This window comes from Chamaea fasciata, unplaced genomic scaffold, assembly GCF_029207755.1.
Source record: "Chamaea fasciata isolate MVZ Bird 193981 ecotype frontalis unplaced genomic scaffold, bChaFas1.0.hap1 SCAF_27, whole genome shotgun sequence".
Classification (NCBI taxonomy): Eukaryota; Metazoa; Chordata; class Aves; order Passeriformes; family Sylviidae; genus Chamaea; species Chamaea fasciata.
The window spans coordinates 2,965,431-2,984,095 of record NW_027094112.1 but is presented as its reverse complement, the minus strand read 5'-3'; the positions used below and the strand labels follow the sequence as shown (position 1 = coordinate 2,984,095).

General features: G+C 47.0%; 1 protein-coding gene across 6 annotated transcripts; it reads right to left on the bottom strand.

Annotated features, from left to right (window-relative positions):
• Positions 1 to 1,429: 1,429 nt before the first annotated feature.
• Positions 1,430 to 15,099, bottom strand: ETV4 (ETS variant transcription factor 4). 6 transcript variants are annotated; one of them, XM_066205167.1, is made up of 12 exons: positions 14,976 to 15,099; positions 14,799 to 14,895; positions 14,640 to 14,687; positions 11,357 to 11,410; positions 9,435 to 9,552; positions 8,784 to 8,930; positions 7,753 to 7,994; positions 5,785 to 5,859; positions 5,624 to 5,692; positions 5,065 to 5,237; positions 3,951 to 4,052; positions 1,430 to 3,299 (listed from the first exon to the last, which is right to left on the bottom strand). In XM_066205167.1, exons 1-12 carry the CDS (start codon positions 15,018 to 15,020, stop codon positions 3,078 to 3,080), a joined length of 1,392 nt encoding a protein of 463 aa, XP_066061264.1. In that variant the 5' UTR covers positions 15,021 to 15,099; the 3' UTR covers positions 1,430 to 3,077. The 6 variants fall into 6 exon arrangements, with proteins under 6 accessions (XP_066061264.1, XP_066061265.1, XP_066061267.1 ...); XM_066205168.1 differs by having other exon boundaries at positions 5,065 to 5,234; XM_066205170.1 differs by having other exon boundaries at positions 9,435 to 9,549.
• Positions 15,100 to 18,665: the final 3,566 nt, after the last annotated feature.

Below are 18,665 nucleotides of genomic sequence, written 5' to 3'. Positions count from 1 at the left end.
GTCGATCCTGTGCAGTCTTCAGAAATGAGTCTGGGGCACTCTGGGGGACATTTGATGACTTTTGATCCCTTCCAAGACTGCCTCTCATGTGAATGTCCCAGGTGAATGTGGCCTGGGGTCGGGTGGTGTGTTCTACAGCAGAGCCGGTTTGTGTAAGGGAGGACTCTGCAGGGTCTGCTTCTTCCCTGTTTTGTGGCCGGGGGGTGGGTCTTCACCCCTCTGTACCACACCTTTGGAGATCACGCTCAAAAACTCTCCTCTCCCTTTGCCTGGGGGTGAGAATGTGCAAACCTGGCCACAGCAAATGAGTCTGGGCTATGCACCCCTGCTGGACCCTGCAGTCAGAGCTAATTCTCAACTCAGCACAGAGTTGGGCTTTCCTTGTGGATACATTCTTCTCCCCCACCCTTGTTAACGTCTCCTTAGACCTGAGATAATGGGACAATAGTGCCATCTTTATCTTATCTCAAGTTCCTGTCAGGAGTCCTGTTGTGGGGAGTGGGGTGGGCTTTGGTGCAGTTACTTCTTTTCAGTTTGCTACAATGGGCAAAGCCCTTGGGTGATTTTAACATTGAGCCAGCCATTCACTGTTTTAATCTCTCTGATAAGGGTCTGGAGCACAAGTCTGATGAGGAGCAGCTGGAAGGTTCAGGTACGACCTTCTCACTCTCTTCAACTCCCTGATAAGAGGTTAGAGCCGGGTGGGTGTTGGCCTTTTCCACAAGGCAACCAGTGACAGGCCAAAAGGAAATGGCCTCAAGTTGTGCCAGAGGAGGTTTTGACTGGATATTAGGAAATACTCTTCTTTGAAAGGGTTGTCAGGCATTGGCACAGCCAGTGGTGGAGTCACCATCCCGGAGGGGATTTAAAAGGCAGGTAGATGTGGTGCTTAGGCAAAAGCACTAATTCTTCCTTAGTCTGTGATTTATGGAAGCTTCTGTTGGGAGTGTTTTATGGAGTTGTGTGGGAGCTGTTTATCTCCCTCCTGGAAGCTCCTGGTCATTTTCAGGACCAGCAGGAGAACTTCAGGACTCTTTGTCTATTACTCCCATACCAGCTGCCTCTCAGTCTAGCTGATGTGGAAATACTGAGTGTATTTATTGACTCCCAACGCTCTGATCTGGGTTATTATGAATCTCTGAGCTTCGTAGGTCACTGCCTGTCAACGAGGGGAACCTTACCTTGCTGATTCCTGGAACTGCTCTGTAGCTGTTAATCTGTTGCTCTTACTTGAGAAAACTGAATGAAAGGTGCAGCTAAAATTGCTTTGAAATGTGTGAACTCTCTCACTGAATTCCTGTTTTGGAAGGAAGGGCAGAGAGGTGGCCCAAAGGACACTGGATAAATGTAAAGGCCTTGGGAATCCTGCAGATGGAGAGCTCAAAGCTGTGAGCTGGTGCCAAGGGAAGGTGCAAAGCAAGCTCAGAAAGTAAAGGAGGACCAGTCAGTGAAGTTGCACTGGCCAAAGACAGACCAATTTATTAATTGTAGTATTTTTACACTCATAAATAGTAAAGGCAGCTTATACCAAAGGAAGGGTTCCCCTTCACCCTCCCTTCTGGGACACCACAGGAGCTGTGCTGGCCAGGCCAGGTGCAGGACAAGGCAGGAGGGTCAGGGGCTGTCAGAACACCAGGTCTCTGCACAGGGCCTGCAAAGGCATCAGCACAGCAGACTGCTCTGAGTGTCTGGCCTCTCCTCAGGCAGGGAATGCTGCCTTTCATGGCTCTTGCACTCAGGGATGAGGCTGGGAGGGTTGGCATTAGCCATGCAGGGGAGATTAGGGGAAATCAGGCTTTCAGTCAATATACAGAAATTTTTCTACAGGCTACCATGCTGACAGGATTGGCAGTGCTCTGTATTCAGCAGCTGAAACATCTACGTGAAGCAGTGGAAACAGACTTTTTCTGTATGGGTACACTGTACTGCTCCTTGTCTAACTGGGAGCGTGGTGGAGCTGCTAATTAAAGAATTAAACACCTCTTAATCAGGATGTGGTGCTCACGATAAACATTTACTGTTGTGGAAAATCTGCCAGTTTAGTGAAGTTTCATGTGCTGCATTGGACTGCAGATAGAGCTGCCTTTTTCAACGCATTCAAATTCCCCCCAAACATGCAATTATCTGTGGAGTTTAAGTCTGAATTCCTATACTGAGACCTATGTATGGTTTAGGTTACTTTGTATAGCACTTTTTAATCACACCATTCTCTTGCCAAGCCCAGGATGGGCACATTCAAGAGCCTGGCAGCTCTTCAATGATCCTGAGAATGTTTGTTGAAGTTTTTCAGTTTATAAAAGCCGCAACACTACGCTGAGCTGTGTCTCAGGCCTTGCTGCTTCCCACAATCCCTTTACCTGAACAAGGCACTGGCTTTGACCTGTGCCCCAGACCAATGCCCTGAAGCTCCTCTGTCATTCCCCTAAATGGCTTTGGGCCCTGGGCTCCAGGACTGCTCTAATCCTGGCCAAGGCCTCCACCCACCCTGCTCAGAGAGCCTCAATACCAGAAACTCCTGGCATGAGCAAGTAGGTGATAAGGCAGGAGCATGCATGTACAAGAAATGAGTATTCCTCAAGGAAGGCACAAGATCTGTGACCATTTTCCTGCAGCCATCCTGGGAAGAAGGCTTAACTGGCCTTTCAGAGTGAGTTCTTCTGGTCAGAGCTGAAAGCAGGTCACACAGAGGTTCAGGACAGGTACTGGAGGAATGGAGTCAGCAGCAGCATTGTAGCATTCTCACACATGAAAACAAAACCTGGTGGGACAGCATCCCCTCCCTCTGCAGTGAGAGGGATTGTGACAGGTGTTTGATACATCTGGAGGCCCCAATGACCTGATCTGCTGCTGAAGCTGAGGTGTCTGCACAGCTGAGAACATGCCCCATCCTGACATAGTGAGAGAGTTTTATCACAAGCACACAAGAGCCCTGTCTTCTGTGAGGTGATTATCCACTGGTGTACCTGAACACTCGTCCCGACCAAAGCAGGTACCAGAGTTTAGTGCTGGCCTAACAAATGCTGAACATTAACCAGCCATCTCCTTCTGTACACAGCCACAGTGTGCTCCCAGCAGTGCTAGTAGGTGTAGCCTTTGCTGTAGAGCTGTGGAGGGAAGCTGCCAAGGTCTGGCAGGTAGGAGCCATTGTCATCCAGGTGGGACAGAGGCACCGTGTCCTCGTCGCTGACCTGCCGCTCCAGCTCCGCCTTCAGCGCCGGCCGCTGCTGCTCGGGGAAGGCCATGGAGAACAAGGCTTCAGGCTCACACACAAACTTGTACACATAACGCTCCCCAGCCACCTGCAGGGATGAGATGAGGGCAGGTGAGAGCTGCAGGCCCAGGGGCAGCACCAGGCACTGCTCCCCAGTGCCAGGGAAGGCTCGAAAAAACATCTGCCTGCCCTGAGACTTGTCAAGAGTTGTGAATTCCTCCTTGAGCTGTCCTCTTGCTTCTCTGCTGCTCTGACCTCCCCTGGAGCAGCTCCTGGGAACTGGGATGCTGCCAGCTGACACTCTCTGTCCAGGTAACAGCAGCAGCAGTCCCTGAACAGTCTGTACTGTGACAGTTGCACTCCCAATTATCTCTCCAGGGCCCTGGGTGTGCCACAGACCACCCCTACCACACAGGAACAAGTTCCAGGCAGCCTTTTTCTCACCAGAGAGAGGACTGATTATATCTCCTTGAAGCTGCATAAATCCCAACTCTCCTGACTGCAGACGCATACAGAAAAAGAAAGAAACCATAATTCCCCCTTTGTTTGATTTCTTATGCGTTGCCTACATTCAGCTCCTTCCCAGCTTCTCCATTTAACTACAGCAAAGAGGAGTTTTGGGGAGAGCAAGTCTGGGATGCCTGGCTAGCTCAAGGACATTCTGTCTGTAGGACATCTTGTCTCAAACATGAGGAGCATCATTTAAAGCATAAAGTTTTCTCCTGCTGTGCAAACTGACCTTCTGCATGATGCCTTTCTCATAGTAGTAGCGCAGCGATCGGCTCAGCTTGTCGTAGTTCATGGCTGGACGGTTCTTCTGGATCCCCCACAGCCTGGCCACCTGCAAACAGAGCACCAAGCTGTGGGGATGGCTGTGAAGCCAGCCCCAGAAAAAGGAATGTCATCCAGCAGGTTCTCTTTTCACAGGTGGTACCATACAAACATTTCAATAAGAGACTCATCAATGATTTAGCAGCTTTTAAACATGAGTGGAACTCAAGCACTCAGAGAAACTCTGGCCACTACAGAGCTCATTTGCTGTCACCAGTGCTCCTCGCTCTCCAGTACTCTGAAAGCTTGAGGATGCTAAAGGGCTGCTTTATCCTATGTTACACTCAATCTTCAATCTCCCATGTTTATCAGGAGACCAAGCATGAGGGAACACACTGGAAGAGACCTGTGCCTTCCCTCTCCTACATGATTTTCAGCTTTATCCATGAGATGCAGAAGTCTGTTGTAAGCCAATGTCAACCTGCCAAGACAACTCACCTGCACTGGAAGTGCCCATAAATTCTGATATGTAACAAGAACAGTGCTAAATGCAGCTCTAATTGGAACAAGATATAAACAGATATTATGGACATTTCTCCCAGATACTGTCAGGTATCACTGAGGGTTTTTTTTGGAACATAGCAGTATTTGAAATAACACTTCAGTGAAAGTAATCTTGAAATAAAGATAGACTAGGACATATCTGCTTCCAGATTCTTATGAAAGCTTCTGCAATCCATAGGGCTCAAAACCCCAAACCTCAATGTCAGTATGGAGCATGATAAGACAGCACAGGTCACTGCAAGCTTGACAGCGAAGCATCCAGGGAAATGAAGGTAGTGGATAATTTGACTCACTGCATAGCTGAGATTCTAAACTTATATACAAGCAGCCTTTCTTAAACCTGATATTTGTATCATTCAAGTGTTTTGACCTCTTCTAAAAACCTTGACTTGCTGCAGGGTCTAGCGAGTACCACTGGCAGAAGCTTCACGGGACAGAGGAAAAGCCACTGGAGAATTTGCAGCCCCAAAACCAGTGGGTGATTCCCCTGAGCCTGCAGAGAACCTCAATGGTTTCACCTCCTCCGGCTCGATGAGCTTGAACTCCATTCCTCTACCAGTCCAGGCAATGAAGTGGGAATTGATGGGATTGTCCAAGAGAGCCACAAGGAACTGCCAGAGCTGCAGAGATCCCCGTCTCTGGTAGGGGGGTCCCTCTCGGTACCCTCCACCTTCCTGCTTGATGTCTCCTGCTGAGAAGAACAAACATGACATTTCTAAGGAGAACAGTGCAAAAACCACTGGGGAAAAAAAAGAAAAAAAAAAGAAAAAAAAAAAGGCAGCACATTTCACAGTTTCACAAACGTTTACCTGGAATATTTCGGTTCACATAAAACAGTGGCCAATCCACAAGCAGCTCTTCCAAGAGCAGTTCTGATATATATCAGAATAAAGCTATTTATGTTAGAAGGCCTGGTTGCTGCTAAGAAAGCTCAAAAAACGGGATACCAAAAAGCTGGGTACAAACACAACTGCAAGAACACTGTAATGAACTATGTAGGCACTAGTCAAGTGGCTGGCCAAGATAATTATAACAACCCCATCTTACACCAAAACTCCAAGCCCTTCTTTCTCCAACCTTCAAATTTTTCTGGAACAACACAGACATCATCAGTAAAGGACCTCATCTGCTTATCATAGCTGCAGCCTGAAAGAGAAAGCAATGTCAGCAGTCACAGGCAGCCAGGGCAGTACCAGAGGGTGATTCTGTGCATGGAAAACAGTCCCTGCATTTCTTACCTAATGTATCTTCTGTATTTGAATGGCTTGGGTAACTCTCAGCATTTATGTACATGGAAGGACAGTCAGGAACATCTACAGAACAATTAACAAACTCATTTATTCAAAAAGCACAGGAGGCGGAATTATCTTGCTCTGCAAAGTTTGGAGAGGTGAGTGCAGCTGTTTAACCAAGGTCCTCTTAGAGCCCCTCTAAAGGGTTAATCTCAGACTGGTAACTACAACTTCATTTGGATTATCCTTCCGCTCATGAATTAGAGTAGGTTTTTGTGGCACTATCACACACCATCCTTCAGAGCAGCCAGGATCGCCAGCCAGTCACCTCTACACCCCTTTCATACAAAATCATGGACAACAGGCTGAATATGAACCTCTCTCTCATCTTAGTTAAATTAACAGCACATTTTTCTGCTGCTTTCCCAGGTAAGAAGGCATTACATTTTTCCAGGGGTACTATGATGATGTAAACAGAGAGTAGTAGCACCAGAATGCTTCTGCAGACAGAGTCTCACAAATATAATTTCAAATTCCTCAAGCCTCCCTGGCTTTTTCACATCATGATGAGGCATTCTTACAAAGTTTAGAAAATATAAATAACAGCATTTGTTTAAAAAAGCAGGAAGTCTTTTCCTGATCCTGTGTGTAGTGTATAGAGCTGTCTGTGCACTGCCATTTGTGTCTTCTGTATCTTGTGTCTCCTAAATCAAATTTATTTCCTTTACACAGCTGAAACAGAAGCTGTAACTGGGAGCTTTAGAAAGGTTTATGTTACATTTCCCTCACACACCTGGGTCTGGCCATTGCTTCCAGCAGATATTTTGCTGATGCTAAGGGAAGAGAACTCTGAGCTGACAGACTGGGTGTTATTACAATCATAAACTACTCTCACAAAAAGCACATTCCCATCTTCTGGGTTTGCACATTTTCTGAACAGAAGGACCCAGTGAAAGTGTAATACCAATATCACCACAGTGATACCCTCATAGGAGCTTTTTATTTTTGTGTTTATTTCTGCTAAAGGAAACAATTAAAGACGTCCATTAAAATACCAGGAAACCAGAAGCAATATTCCCTCTGGAAGAGGATATTGTGAACTCAGGGCAGGGAGTCTTTGAACAGATCTGCCAGAAAAATAAGATTTATCCCTTGTGGAAAAACAAGAGGATCACCAGGTGGATCTGGCATCTAGAGAGCTGTTTTTGGCGTCATAAACTTTTTTCTTGTCATGCCCTGAAATCTGTTCTGTGCCTTGTTTCCACGGGAAGTTTCAGGTGGAAGCTGATCCTCCAAGGGATACCAGAGCAGCACCCTGGCACTGAGCTGAGCCCACCCAGAGCCCCTTTCTCTGCCACTGCCCACAGGGGTCTTCTGCTGCAAGGATCCAAGGCAGTGTTTCTGTACAAGCTCCAACACATTTGATTCCTTCCTTTCTGCTGCTGTTTACAGGCTCTTTTCAGTGTTTTCATGATTTCTTCAAAGCTGACCTCACTTATTTTCTGCAACCTTCCAGCTCACAAACACCCCTGAAGACAAAAACTCCCAGTGAAACTGGAAACAGACTTTTCTTCATTTCTGCTGGTGTGAGTGGGCTAATCATGAATTTTGAGAGTCTCCTAATTGGCTACTTACTCCCCTGGGGGGGGGGAACCCCCACACTTTAATCTAATTTGAATGGATTTAACCCTTCTACCCTTCTTTGAATGGATTTAACCCTTCACCTTCTACCTCCTCTCTTGCAAAGGTTTCAACTCTCTGCCAGAAAATCTTTCTCAGAACACAGTGAGTGTCTCAGCCTTATCCTGGATGCAGTGAACAGACAGAATTGTTTTAGACCCCTGCTCTACAGCCAGGTACAGTGAGCTAGTGCTGCCTCAAAGCTCAGAGACAGCAGTGATGGGTGTGCACCAGGGAGCTGCTCACCCCACTGATGCCTGGTCCATGCAGTCAGGGAGAGCCAGTTCTGCCTACCTGAGTCGTACACGTAATCCAGCTGCTCCTGCTTGACCACCACAGCTGCTGGGAACTGCTGCCTGCTGCCTGCCTCGGCTTGCTCGTACTGTGGGTCCTGGTGCTCCTGTTTGAAGCCCTGGGGAGGGTACTGGAGGCAGGGCTTGGGCAGCTGGCACGGGTAGGCACTGGGGTCTTCCTGGGCCATGCCCTGGGAGGGTGGGAAGGGGTGGCACATCTCCACAGGTGGCTGATAGGCAGAGCTGAGAAGGGAGAGGTGAGACAGCTGCTTCCTTGGCTCTCTGGTGTCAGCCCTGGCACAGGTTGAGGGACAGAAACTTTCTCAGCCCGTTACTGTAGGAGCTCACTCATGGCTGGGACTGTCTTGGGTTGCAGTACAAGGTGCAACCAGCAGTTAATATTCTATTGGCAGCTGTTGAAACCAGTGGGGAGGTGTTTTTTCTTTATCTCTTCCAGGACCCATCCTCCCTCCAGGGGATATCTGCTGTTCATGGGCCATCGAGGCTCACTGCATGGCTGATCCAATTCCATCATCCCATGGGGAGATGCTCTGCCCAGGGGGAGGAGCTCAGCATTCCTACCTGGATAAAACCTGGGATTCAGAACACCAGCACAGCCTGTTTGCACTGGATTCCCAGAGTGAGACAGGACCCATCTCAGCACCACTGGACCTTCAGAGGAAACTACAGCCTCCTACAGGTTCATCTGCTCCAACAGAACCACATCTGGCACTGCAGGAGGACTTCACGGGACTGCTCCCAACACCCTGACCAACTGGGTGTCGGGTTGTTTTCTGAGTCTGTCAGTGTTTTCTCTTTTTTTTATTTGCCTTTTTTTTTACTGCAGAATCACTCACAGAATCTGGCAGGGTTCAGCTTATGGATTTCCAACCCCAGGCAGCAGTGGTGGGTCCCACAGGGGGGGATCCTGTGCTTACAGAACTCTCCCCTCTGGCTGCTGCAGCCCTCCCTCCTGTAACGATGCAGGAAGGCAATCCGTGCCAGTGGCTGCCTCCTCCTGCAGCAACTCACCTGTTCTCACTGAGGAATCCACAGCTGGATGTGGAGCTGGGTGGCCCTGCAGGGCTCAGGAACCTCCTGTCCTGTCTGGGGAACTGTTGGAGTGGTGGCTGAATCAGGACTCCTGGGCTGGGGGACTGTCTGGCTTGGTCATAGGCACTGCAACAGCCAAACAGATATTGCAGCATTTCAGTTCTCCAAGAAGGATTTGTGGCAGCATCTGGAGCATGTCAAAGGTGCTGTGCAGCCACGTGGGCCAGAAAAATCCCAGCCCAAACTCCCTGCTGTCTCATCGTTCGCTGACAGCAACCACCCTTCCAGCAGAAAACTGGGGAAGGTGTCGGTACTGGAAAAGCCACAGCACAGCTCAGGGTGGGCCTGGCACTGTGGACAGTGGGGTCAGGTGTTGGAAAGCAGTGGGGAGAGGCACGTGGTGGATGTCAGGATTGCTGAGTATGAGGATGGCTGAGCGACGGGGAGAATAAAAAGGAGGCAAACCCAGAGCTGATGTTCACAAGCTGCCCCATGGGCAGACCTTGCTGGGGGCCAGAGCTGCTGAGCACTGCTGACCTGTGACAGGGCTGCTGTCACACACTCCTTTATCACATAATGCTGAGCACTTGATCTCAGAAGAGCTCCTGTGGCCTCTCTGTGTGACATTACCTGGCATAAAGGCACTGCTCGCTGTGCTGGAATGGCTGCTCATGGCTGCAGGACACCCTGGGCTCCGAGGGGCTCTGAGGCTCCTTTTTAATCTTAGCAGGAGGACTGTGAAAAGCTACTGCAGGAGAGAAAGCAAAGATCAAATTGACAATTTTCTTCTTCATGGGGAGTCATGTTTATGAGGCATTTCCAAGTGCAGGGGTCCCTTTGCTGGATCTCTGCTGTGCCAACAGCCCAGCACCCCTGAATGTGGGACTGGGGGATCTCAAAACCACTCTGCTCATCCAAAACACCAGTGACAGTCCAGGGAAAAGCAAGTGAAAAATGTTTCTTTCCATTTTCAGTGCATTGGTCATGGCAAGAGCCTGATGCAGACAAGGAGGGATATTTCTGGGCTTGTCAGAATTTCATGAATAACAAATGTGGGTTGCAGTTTACAGCACCGGGAATTAGGATGTGGGTGTTTCTGCTTTATTCAGTCCAGCAGGGGACAGAACTTGCTTCCCAGTTCCTCAGAAAGGCTTGTCCTGGCTGAAGGATGGGCTGAGCCTCTTCTCCCTTCGCCTCTGGGCTCTGCTGCTGCTCTTAGGAGGTCACAGGCGTTCAGGAAGGAAAGTAACCCCAGAAAGGTGCATAGATCAAGGCTACTTTTTCAAACTAGGGAAGGATCTGCCCTCCAAACCCAAGCTGTAATCTTTTAGAAAGGCCATCTCCAGTCCTTCATCACCCGCTCACTCCCACCTTTTTAAGTCCCATGATGCTGCTCTGGGTCTGGGATGTTCAGCACTGGACCTGCCTTTAAGGAGGGGAAGGAAGGTCCTGATCCATTAACACCTCATATTTTTGATGAGGTTATTTCAGGAGTGACCTGAACCTTACATGCAGCAGCCATTTTCAAGCTAGTTCTCCCTCACATAAAGGACTAAGAGTCCCTTCAGAAGCCAGCAGCTGAATAAAGGGCCAGAAAAGGGCTTTTCTGCCTCTCATGGCACAGGACACTTCTATTGTAAACATCCTTCCTCAAAATTAATTCTCACACCAAGAGGGGGATATCTGCCCCTCCCCCTCCCCCAAAAAACCGAACTCCTTTTGGCTGCCTTTGGTTTCATCCTACACCAGAAAAGCCCATTTTGCCAGCACTCAGAGAGCTTGACAGAATCAATATACATAAATAAACCCGTAAGATCCCAGAGCCTTCTGTGGTTTCTGGCTCCGGCTGCTGCTCAGGCACTCCTGGCTCCCGTGGCTGCCGTCAGTCAGAGCAGAGGAACCATCCACAAACAGCTCTAGGAGCTGCCCAGACTGGGAGAGGGGAGAATTCCCTGGCCCAGGGGTATCCACACACCTGGGGGGGATTCAGCATTCCAAGCAGGAATGACACTCCTGCAGCCCTGCAAACAGCCCAGGCACAGCCCAGAAGGGAAAAGAGTCTCTCCGTGTCTGGTGCAGCCTGTAGCAGCCCTTCTCAATGTATAAATGTATACAGCCCATCTAAAAATGCTGTTGGGTCACCTGGGTCTCAGGGGGGGAAACAAATTGCTCTCTCCAGTACACTGAACTGCAGGGAATTTTCAAGAAGCTGGATGTGCTAGGAACAACCAATTCCTTCCAGCCCATAATAGCTGGAACAGGCTATCACATTACACCTGACTCATTGATTCACTCAGATCGAAACCCAGGACCATCCCTCTCCTCTGATCTAGGTCAAAGAGAAAGAAATCAGATCCATGGCTCAGAGACCAGGCTGTGCTGCAGGGCCATGTGTGGGGACAGGAGGGAAAAAAGAGCAAGCAGTGGAAGTGTTTTCATTTCAGCTTTTGTGGGGGAAACTGCCTGGGGGTTGGGGGAGCGGTGGGGGGAAAGGCTCCAGAATTTGGATTTGCCCCTCTCCCAGAAGATGTGAGCGTTCCCATGCTACTTACAGTTTTCTGAATGGAAGTCAGGCACAAATTGCTCATCATTGTCTGGAACCTGAGCTGTCAGGAGAGAGAGGGAGGAGTTAGTTTTGGCACTTTGTACAGTATAATTAACACTAAGGCAGAAATAAATCCATGCAGGAAAGATCTGAGCTTTCTGCTGGGATGATCTTAGTGACTAAGGATTGTTTCCCTTTGGGATTAATGAATGCATGTGAGTCCTGGGAAAAACCTTGGGGAGAATCTTACCTATATTTTATAACTCCTTATCCATTTTACATCCCTTTTACTGCAGGGAAGGGAGAACTTGCAGCAGATTGTTGCTATTTCATAAACTCTGTTGCTGCTGCTGCTAACAGACAAACCTACAGTTTTTGTTATTGCAGAGTGGACAACAGATTGCACTCTCTCAGCTCTAAAGCAGAGGTGATGTGGTCAAAATTAAAGGACATAAAGGATGGAAGCCCACTAATCTCAGACAGTGGAAACTAAGCTAGACTCGACATGCCAAAAATAAACCTCAGGGAGTAACACTGTGCTCACAGGTGGTGAATAATGGAACTGGCCAAACCCTTCACTCTGCAATCACTGTCCTTTCAAATAACCTGCACGACAACAAACTGGAAATGTAAACAATAAAAGATGGGGAACTGAGGGAAAAAAACATCTAGAAAATTCATTCTCTGAATTATCTTTGAAAAGCAACATGGAAATAGAAGAAATTATGGGGATCATATTGCTTGAGCAGAGTTTGGACTTCACAGCCCTGAGGGTCCCCATGGCATCACTGGAGATGATGATTTCATTAAATACTGAAAGCAAGAGGCCACAGAACAGATGTGGAATGAAGGGCAAGGCTGGAGTGAAGGCATCTACCCCCACTGCTGGGCAGTGATATTTGCACACAGCTCCAGGCCTGTGCTAGAAGTCCAAAGAGACATTTGCCAGAAGACAACTTCAATTTTTATAGTCACCACCTACTTCCTAAGGCTGCAAACCAGGTGTTTTCTTGTTCTCCCCAAACCAACACTGGTACTTGGAAGAACTGGGATAATTGATGAGAGATCTAAACCCAGCTCTGCTCTGGTTCCAGTCACTCACACTGCAGGCAGCAACACTGACCCCACCATTTCCCACACAGCTCCCAAGAGCTGGAGCACTGGAACTTAAATTTCCTGCCTAAGGACACCTGGAGATGTGATTCTGCCCCTTGCAGCCATCACAGGACCTGCCTGGGCCACTTTTCTCCAAGGAAATTTTTTTGTTTGTTTCTCTGAATGCTGGTACACTTCTATAAATGACTCGGCGTGAAGTGAATTCCACACAGTCCCCAACTGCCAGGTTCACACCCAAGTGTATCAGATCCTTGGGAAAACAGTGCAGAGGAAAACTGGGTTTTTAGCAACCAGGCCTAGGATTTTTCAGCATGTGTTTGTTTTAAGAGCCATCCATACACGGAATAATTCTTTGACTCTCCAAAAGAGAAATCAAGATTTAATTGACACGACTAAAAATATTTTTAAAAGATAACAAAGAGATATACCTATGACTGAAATCACACAAATACATATAATGACACACGTGTGGTTTAAATTCATTAACATTTTTCCTGATGCTTTATTTTTACTTTGCATTCTTCCTATGTTTATTTCTCTTTATTTAAAAAGTAACACCAAAAACTAACTAACTAAATAAACAAACAACTTTTTTTTTTTAAAAAAAAACCCTAAATATGATAAAGGAAAATAATAAATAATATATTTAATGTTTTCACTTTTTGTTCTGCATTGTTTAGGAAGGTACTCTTCAGTGTTCTGATGCCTTCATCTCATGAACAAATGTTGACATGGAGACACACACAGGACATTAGTAAAAAATATTTTCACCATACAGGAAAATATTTTGACATACTGGTGAATAGGAAAAACCAGTAGTTTGCATGAGGGTTATTTTTCTTGTTACAAGTCTGGAAAAGGAGAAAAGTTCGCTTTTTTTGGACATTCAGACTAAAATCAGAAACTGGAATATTAAAACTCATATTGAATTTCTCCGGGATTTCACCTGGACTCTGATTAGATGCTATGAGCTATGCAAAATAATAATAATAATAATAATAATAATAATAATAATAATAATAAATCTCTGCCTATATTCCAAAAACATGCAGTAAGGTTTGCATTATCATTTACTAATCCTGACTAGAAGCAGAGCACAGGGGACTCACAAACTTATCCTACAAACACTCTGCTACTGGCAAATGTATTGTAAGAGTTTCCATGGGAATTCTTTAGACTGGTGAGCTAAAATATTATCAGACATGATAATATCCTAAAAATATGGATATTAATACAATATTAGTATATTGTGTTATTAACATATCAAAAATTATATAATATATAATGTATAATTGTATATTATATATTAGAATTAATATAGATATTAATATTTATAATAATTTAATAATATTAGAAAACCTAAAATTGAAACTCTACCAAAAATCAGTTGGGAGGAAAACTTATTGGCAGTTCGAGATCTTCTAAGATTGAAAAGAAATCAGTCTCGTGCACATTCAGTAGGTCAATGACATGACGAGGAATTAATACCTATTTTCCTGCTCTGGTAAAAGTTACATGAATTTTTACATCATTATTGTTAAATATTTTAAGTACCTATATCACAATAAGTACTTCTGTTTTTATCTAGAGTCTGTACTCGAGGATGTGCTTCGAATTTTCCAGAAAATGGATCATCTGTAGTACTGGAACTAGAGCAAAAATCACCATGTTTAGAACTCGCTTCACTTGGAATTAATCTGACACCCTGGCATTCGAAGTTTTCCTTGAAGTTCAAAGTCAAAACAATTAAGACACCAAACTGAAAAGTATGTAAATTCCAGGAAGGTCCCCACAAAGTATTGTACTAAAAACCAAAAAAAATTTAAAAAGAATAGAAGCATTTTGTTCCCCAAATTAAAAGACTACTTTGTTGTTTAAGAAAATATCAACATTCTGGCAACCAACAAAGATAAGTGACAAATTAGCATAAAATCGAACCAGTTCCAAATAGCCTGGAGCGAAAATTGTACCCAGGAAAGCGGGCCAGCAGCCAAGTTCCATTCATGAGCAAATACCCAGCACAATGGTGTCATTCAGCGTCTTAATTTACACAAGCCAGAGGTTGGCAAGTCTGAAAAAACCACTTTTGTTTGGAGCCAGGCAAACACAGCAAAGGAGCGGGACAAACCTCAAGAACAACTCAAAGAGGAGCAAATCCGGGGGAAGGAACCTACCTTCGGACAGCCAGGTCTCCTGGAGCTGCCGCAGGTCCTGGAAGAGCTCTGCGGAGATAGGGCAGGATGCTGAGCGCGGGATGCGGAGCGGGGAGGGAGGGCAGGACCCTCTCCCTGCCCGGCCGCCCCCGGCCATCCCCCCGCCCCAGCCCCGCTCACCTTCCGAGTCCTGCGCCGGCGGCACTCCCGGCTCCCCGCGAGTCTTCCCCGCTGCCAGCACGGCTCCGGCGCCGGGCCCCACCTGGCCCGGGGGCTGCTGCGGGACGAGCGGCTCAGAGCGGAGCCCCGGGCGGAGCGGAGCCAGCCCGGAGCCCCCCCGGCCGAGCCGCCACTCACCTGCGGGAAAGTGAACGGCACCTGCTGGTCCAGGTACCCCTTCATCCTGCTGCGGCGTTACCCGCTCCCCTCGGGCATCTGCGGGGGGCCGGGGTGGCCGCCAGCGGCCGAGACCCGCAGCAGCGGCGGCGGCACCGCGATCCGGGAGAGGCGGCGGCCGCGTCGCAGCTGCCGAAACTTGGAATGCGAGGCGGGAGCGAGCCCGGCAGCCCCGGCCGGGACGAACACCCGGGACACAGAAGCCCCGCTGGGCTCGGGTCCCGTGCGGAGCGGTCCCTCAGCCCCGGCGGCCCCGGCCCACGCGGAGCCCGCGGCGGAGCCGCCCCGAGCGCGCCCCGAGGCCGCCGTGGGCCCGGGCCCGGCCGCCCCTCGGCCCCGCGCCCACCGGCCCGGCTCGCCCACTCCTTTGTTCCTCGGCTTCGTGAATGGAGCTCCGCCCGCCAATCCGCGCCCGCCTCGGCCGGCACCCCGCGGCGGTGGGCGTGGCTTATGCCGCGGAGGACCAATCATCTCGCAGAGCCGCGCCATTCATTCACAGCGAGCTCCCATTCATAAAAAAAAGAAATGGAATTCAGCCGGAGTTCATTCATGAGCGGCGGCTCCGGCCGCGTCCGTGTGTCCCGCCCCGCGGGGCACTGCCCTGCCCTCCTCACGCACAGCGCACTCAAACGTCCCCTGAGGTAATTTTCAAACCTTCTCTGAGGTCATTTTCAAACGCTCTTCACGCACGTTCAGTTTTGTTCCGAGGAAGTTTCAACCAGAGTTGGAAGAAATCTTCACACATCCAACGGGAGCGAAAATAACTAAAGCCCTGCTGGCTACCAAAATCAGTTTTACTCATGCAAATGTTAAGGGATGAGAACATGGAAAAAAAAGAAAAAAAGAAAAAAGAAAAATCTAAAAATCTTGGGATTTGCACACTAAAAAAGTGGATTTGCTTTTCCAGATGCTGTCTCCTGGGCCATGTGCATGCATCCAGTTGTTGTTTTTTTTTTCCGGATTTCTCCTTTAGAATTCCAAGATGCTATTTAACATTTATTAATCTGCCTTTATCCTTCATAAAAAAATTATTCATGACAGCCGAGACCTGATGATAATAAGATAATCATTCATGGAATGTTATCTCCTGGAGGAGAAATAGGTACTCAAGAGAAAAAGAAAAGGGGAAAGTTATCCATAAGGCTAAATGGAACTTCACATTTTTACTGTTTTCTCTATATCTCACCCCACCCCAGTTTGCTGTAGTGCTCTGCTTGCTGTGAAAGGGGTGTGTGTGATGTTTAATTATCTAGTCAATGTGTATTTTGATCGTTCTGCTAATAGGCTACAACTCCCCACTGTGTCAGGGCACCTGCCTGACACACAGTTCTGCCGTTCCTGTGGGAGCAGGAACACTAGCGTGAACTGTCAGGAAATTTCCTCCCAACACCTGCTCCCACATCCTCAAACACTGCAGACACGGTCAAATGCGGCACAATTCCAACTTACTCCGCTTTGAGAAAATCACTAAAGCATGTGAGTTAATCTGAATTTTCAGTTTTACCAAATTTGTTTCTGCTCTATATTCTTTGCAGCACTCTATTTGGGTTTTTAATCTTAATCCAGATTTCTCGGACAACTGTGAGAGAATATTTCTCCTGGTTAGATTGTTGATATAAAATTTATACTTCAAATATCTTATGAAGTCTAAGTGTCGACACACACACGTTTTGCACTTTTGCCTAAACATACCACAGCAAAAAAAAAAAGTAATTTGACACTCAGTTGTTAGTGCTCAACTTACTAGGTAAGAGATAACAGAAACTTTGTTCCTGAGATCTGACTTCAACCCCTGACTGTGCTCTGAACTCCAGACAGGATGGGATTTTCTGCTGTAAGATTTGTTTCCTCTGTGATGTTCTAATCTCCCATCCAACTGAAGGAACAGGAATGCTGAAGTCTGAGGAGCCTAAGGTCTCATTATAGTTGTCTTTTCACTCCTCTGTCACTGTGCAGAGGGACCAGAGGCTCCCTAGAACACAAATCTGATCAGGAGCAGCTGAGAGAGTTGGGTGGGCTCATCCGGGAGAAAATGAGGCCCAGGGAAACCTTCTCACTCTTTGCAAGTGCCTGAAAGGAGGTTGTGGTGAGGTGGGGATTCATCTCTTCTCCCAAGCAGAAGTGATAGGACAAAGAGGAAACGGCCTCAAGCTGTGCAGGGGAGGTTTCCATGGGATATTCGGAAAATTTTCTTCATTGAAGGGGTGGTCAGGAATTGGAACAGGCTGCCCAGGACAGTGGTGGGATCTCTGCCTGGAGTGGGGGTAAAACAACTCAAATTTCACCCCATTTGCAAACCTGGCAGTGGGGAGTGGAGAAGGGAGGGATTCACACTGCTCTTGGTGCTGGGTAATGCTGAAACCTGCCTGAGTTCAAACTCTGAGTTCAAAGTCCTGACAGTGAGATGAAAATATGGCAGAAATACCTGATGAAGGAACCACCAGGTGCCATTACAGATATTTACCTGTTGAGCTGACAGGTGGCCTGGGGACTTTAGCCTGTAAAAGCCCAGTCCCACTTTTGGACAGCAGCTCTTCTAACTCCTTCTGAGAATGTGTGTGGAAATTCCTCCCTGGAGTGGGGGTGGCTCTCAAGCTCTCTCCTCAAAGGCTGAGTGAAAGAATTGTTGGTCTGGGTGAGTAACATCAATCTCTACTTCATAATTGTTTTGGCCAGCTTTAATGTAATATTCAAAATTGTTTCAAAAATAGTGCCAAACTATACCAGTAGTGCTAAACTGTACCAGTAGTTATAGCTGTCCATACTATGTAGTAAAAAATTCTGATTAAGATATTTTAGTCTAATCATTATCATAATAAATCATTTATTTTTATATTAATATACTTGATTTGCCATCCTTGATCCTGTGGGACAAAGCTATATAAAGTTTCAATTACACCTACATAATCCTTTAGAGATAAACTGCTGACAAAGTCTTGGACTGCTTGATCCAGAAGCACCCAGAGTCCTCTCTGAGAAGGAGTTCAGAAAGCCAAATGATCCTTTCTGCACCTCACTGCCAGTTGTACTAGCCGTGCAGTAATGTCATTTTTAAAATTTGGGGTTTTTTGGTCTCTGACAGGGATGTCCTGTCAATACTATCAATGGCTTTTCCTATTTCTATGTCACATTTGTTTTCAAAGGCTGGCTAATCAAATGTGACCAATTAATGTTCAGGGTGATTAATTGCCTTCTATTATTTTTTCTTTCCTTAAGGTGTGAAATGTGTGAAGAGTACAGATGAGATACATAAACCGGAGAGCTGATTCTTGCTTATAAAGTATTAGCAACAGATTTATTCCATCATTGTAACACACACTGCCTGAGGTGTTTCTTCCCTGGATTTATGGTTTATTTTTCTTAGTCACCAGCTGAATTTTGTGCCTAATCCTCCTCCCCCTCCTGTGTCCATCCCAAAGATTTAGCTGTTTCCATTCGTTGTACTGGTCTCAGAAAACCCAACCCTAAATTTCAGATGCATCCGCTGCACTCCACAGCAGCTGTGGTTGGTGTAATGTAAAGCTCTCAGAGATGCTGACACAGACGGGATCAAATTACAAACGTCTTAGAAAGTGACACACTGGAAGTCGAAAAAACCCTCTCTGTACTGTAGAATGGAGCATGAACAGACCCGCAGTTTTATAAAAATAA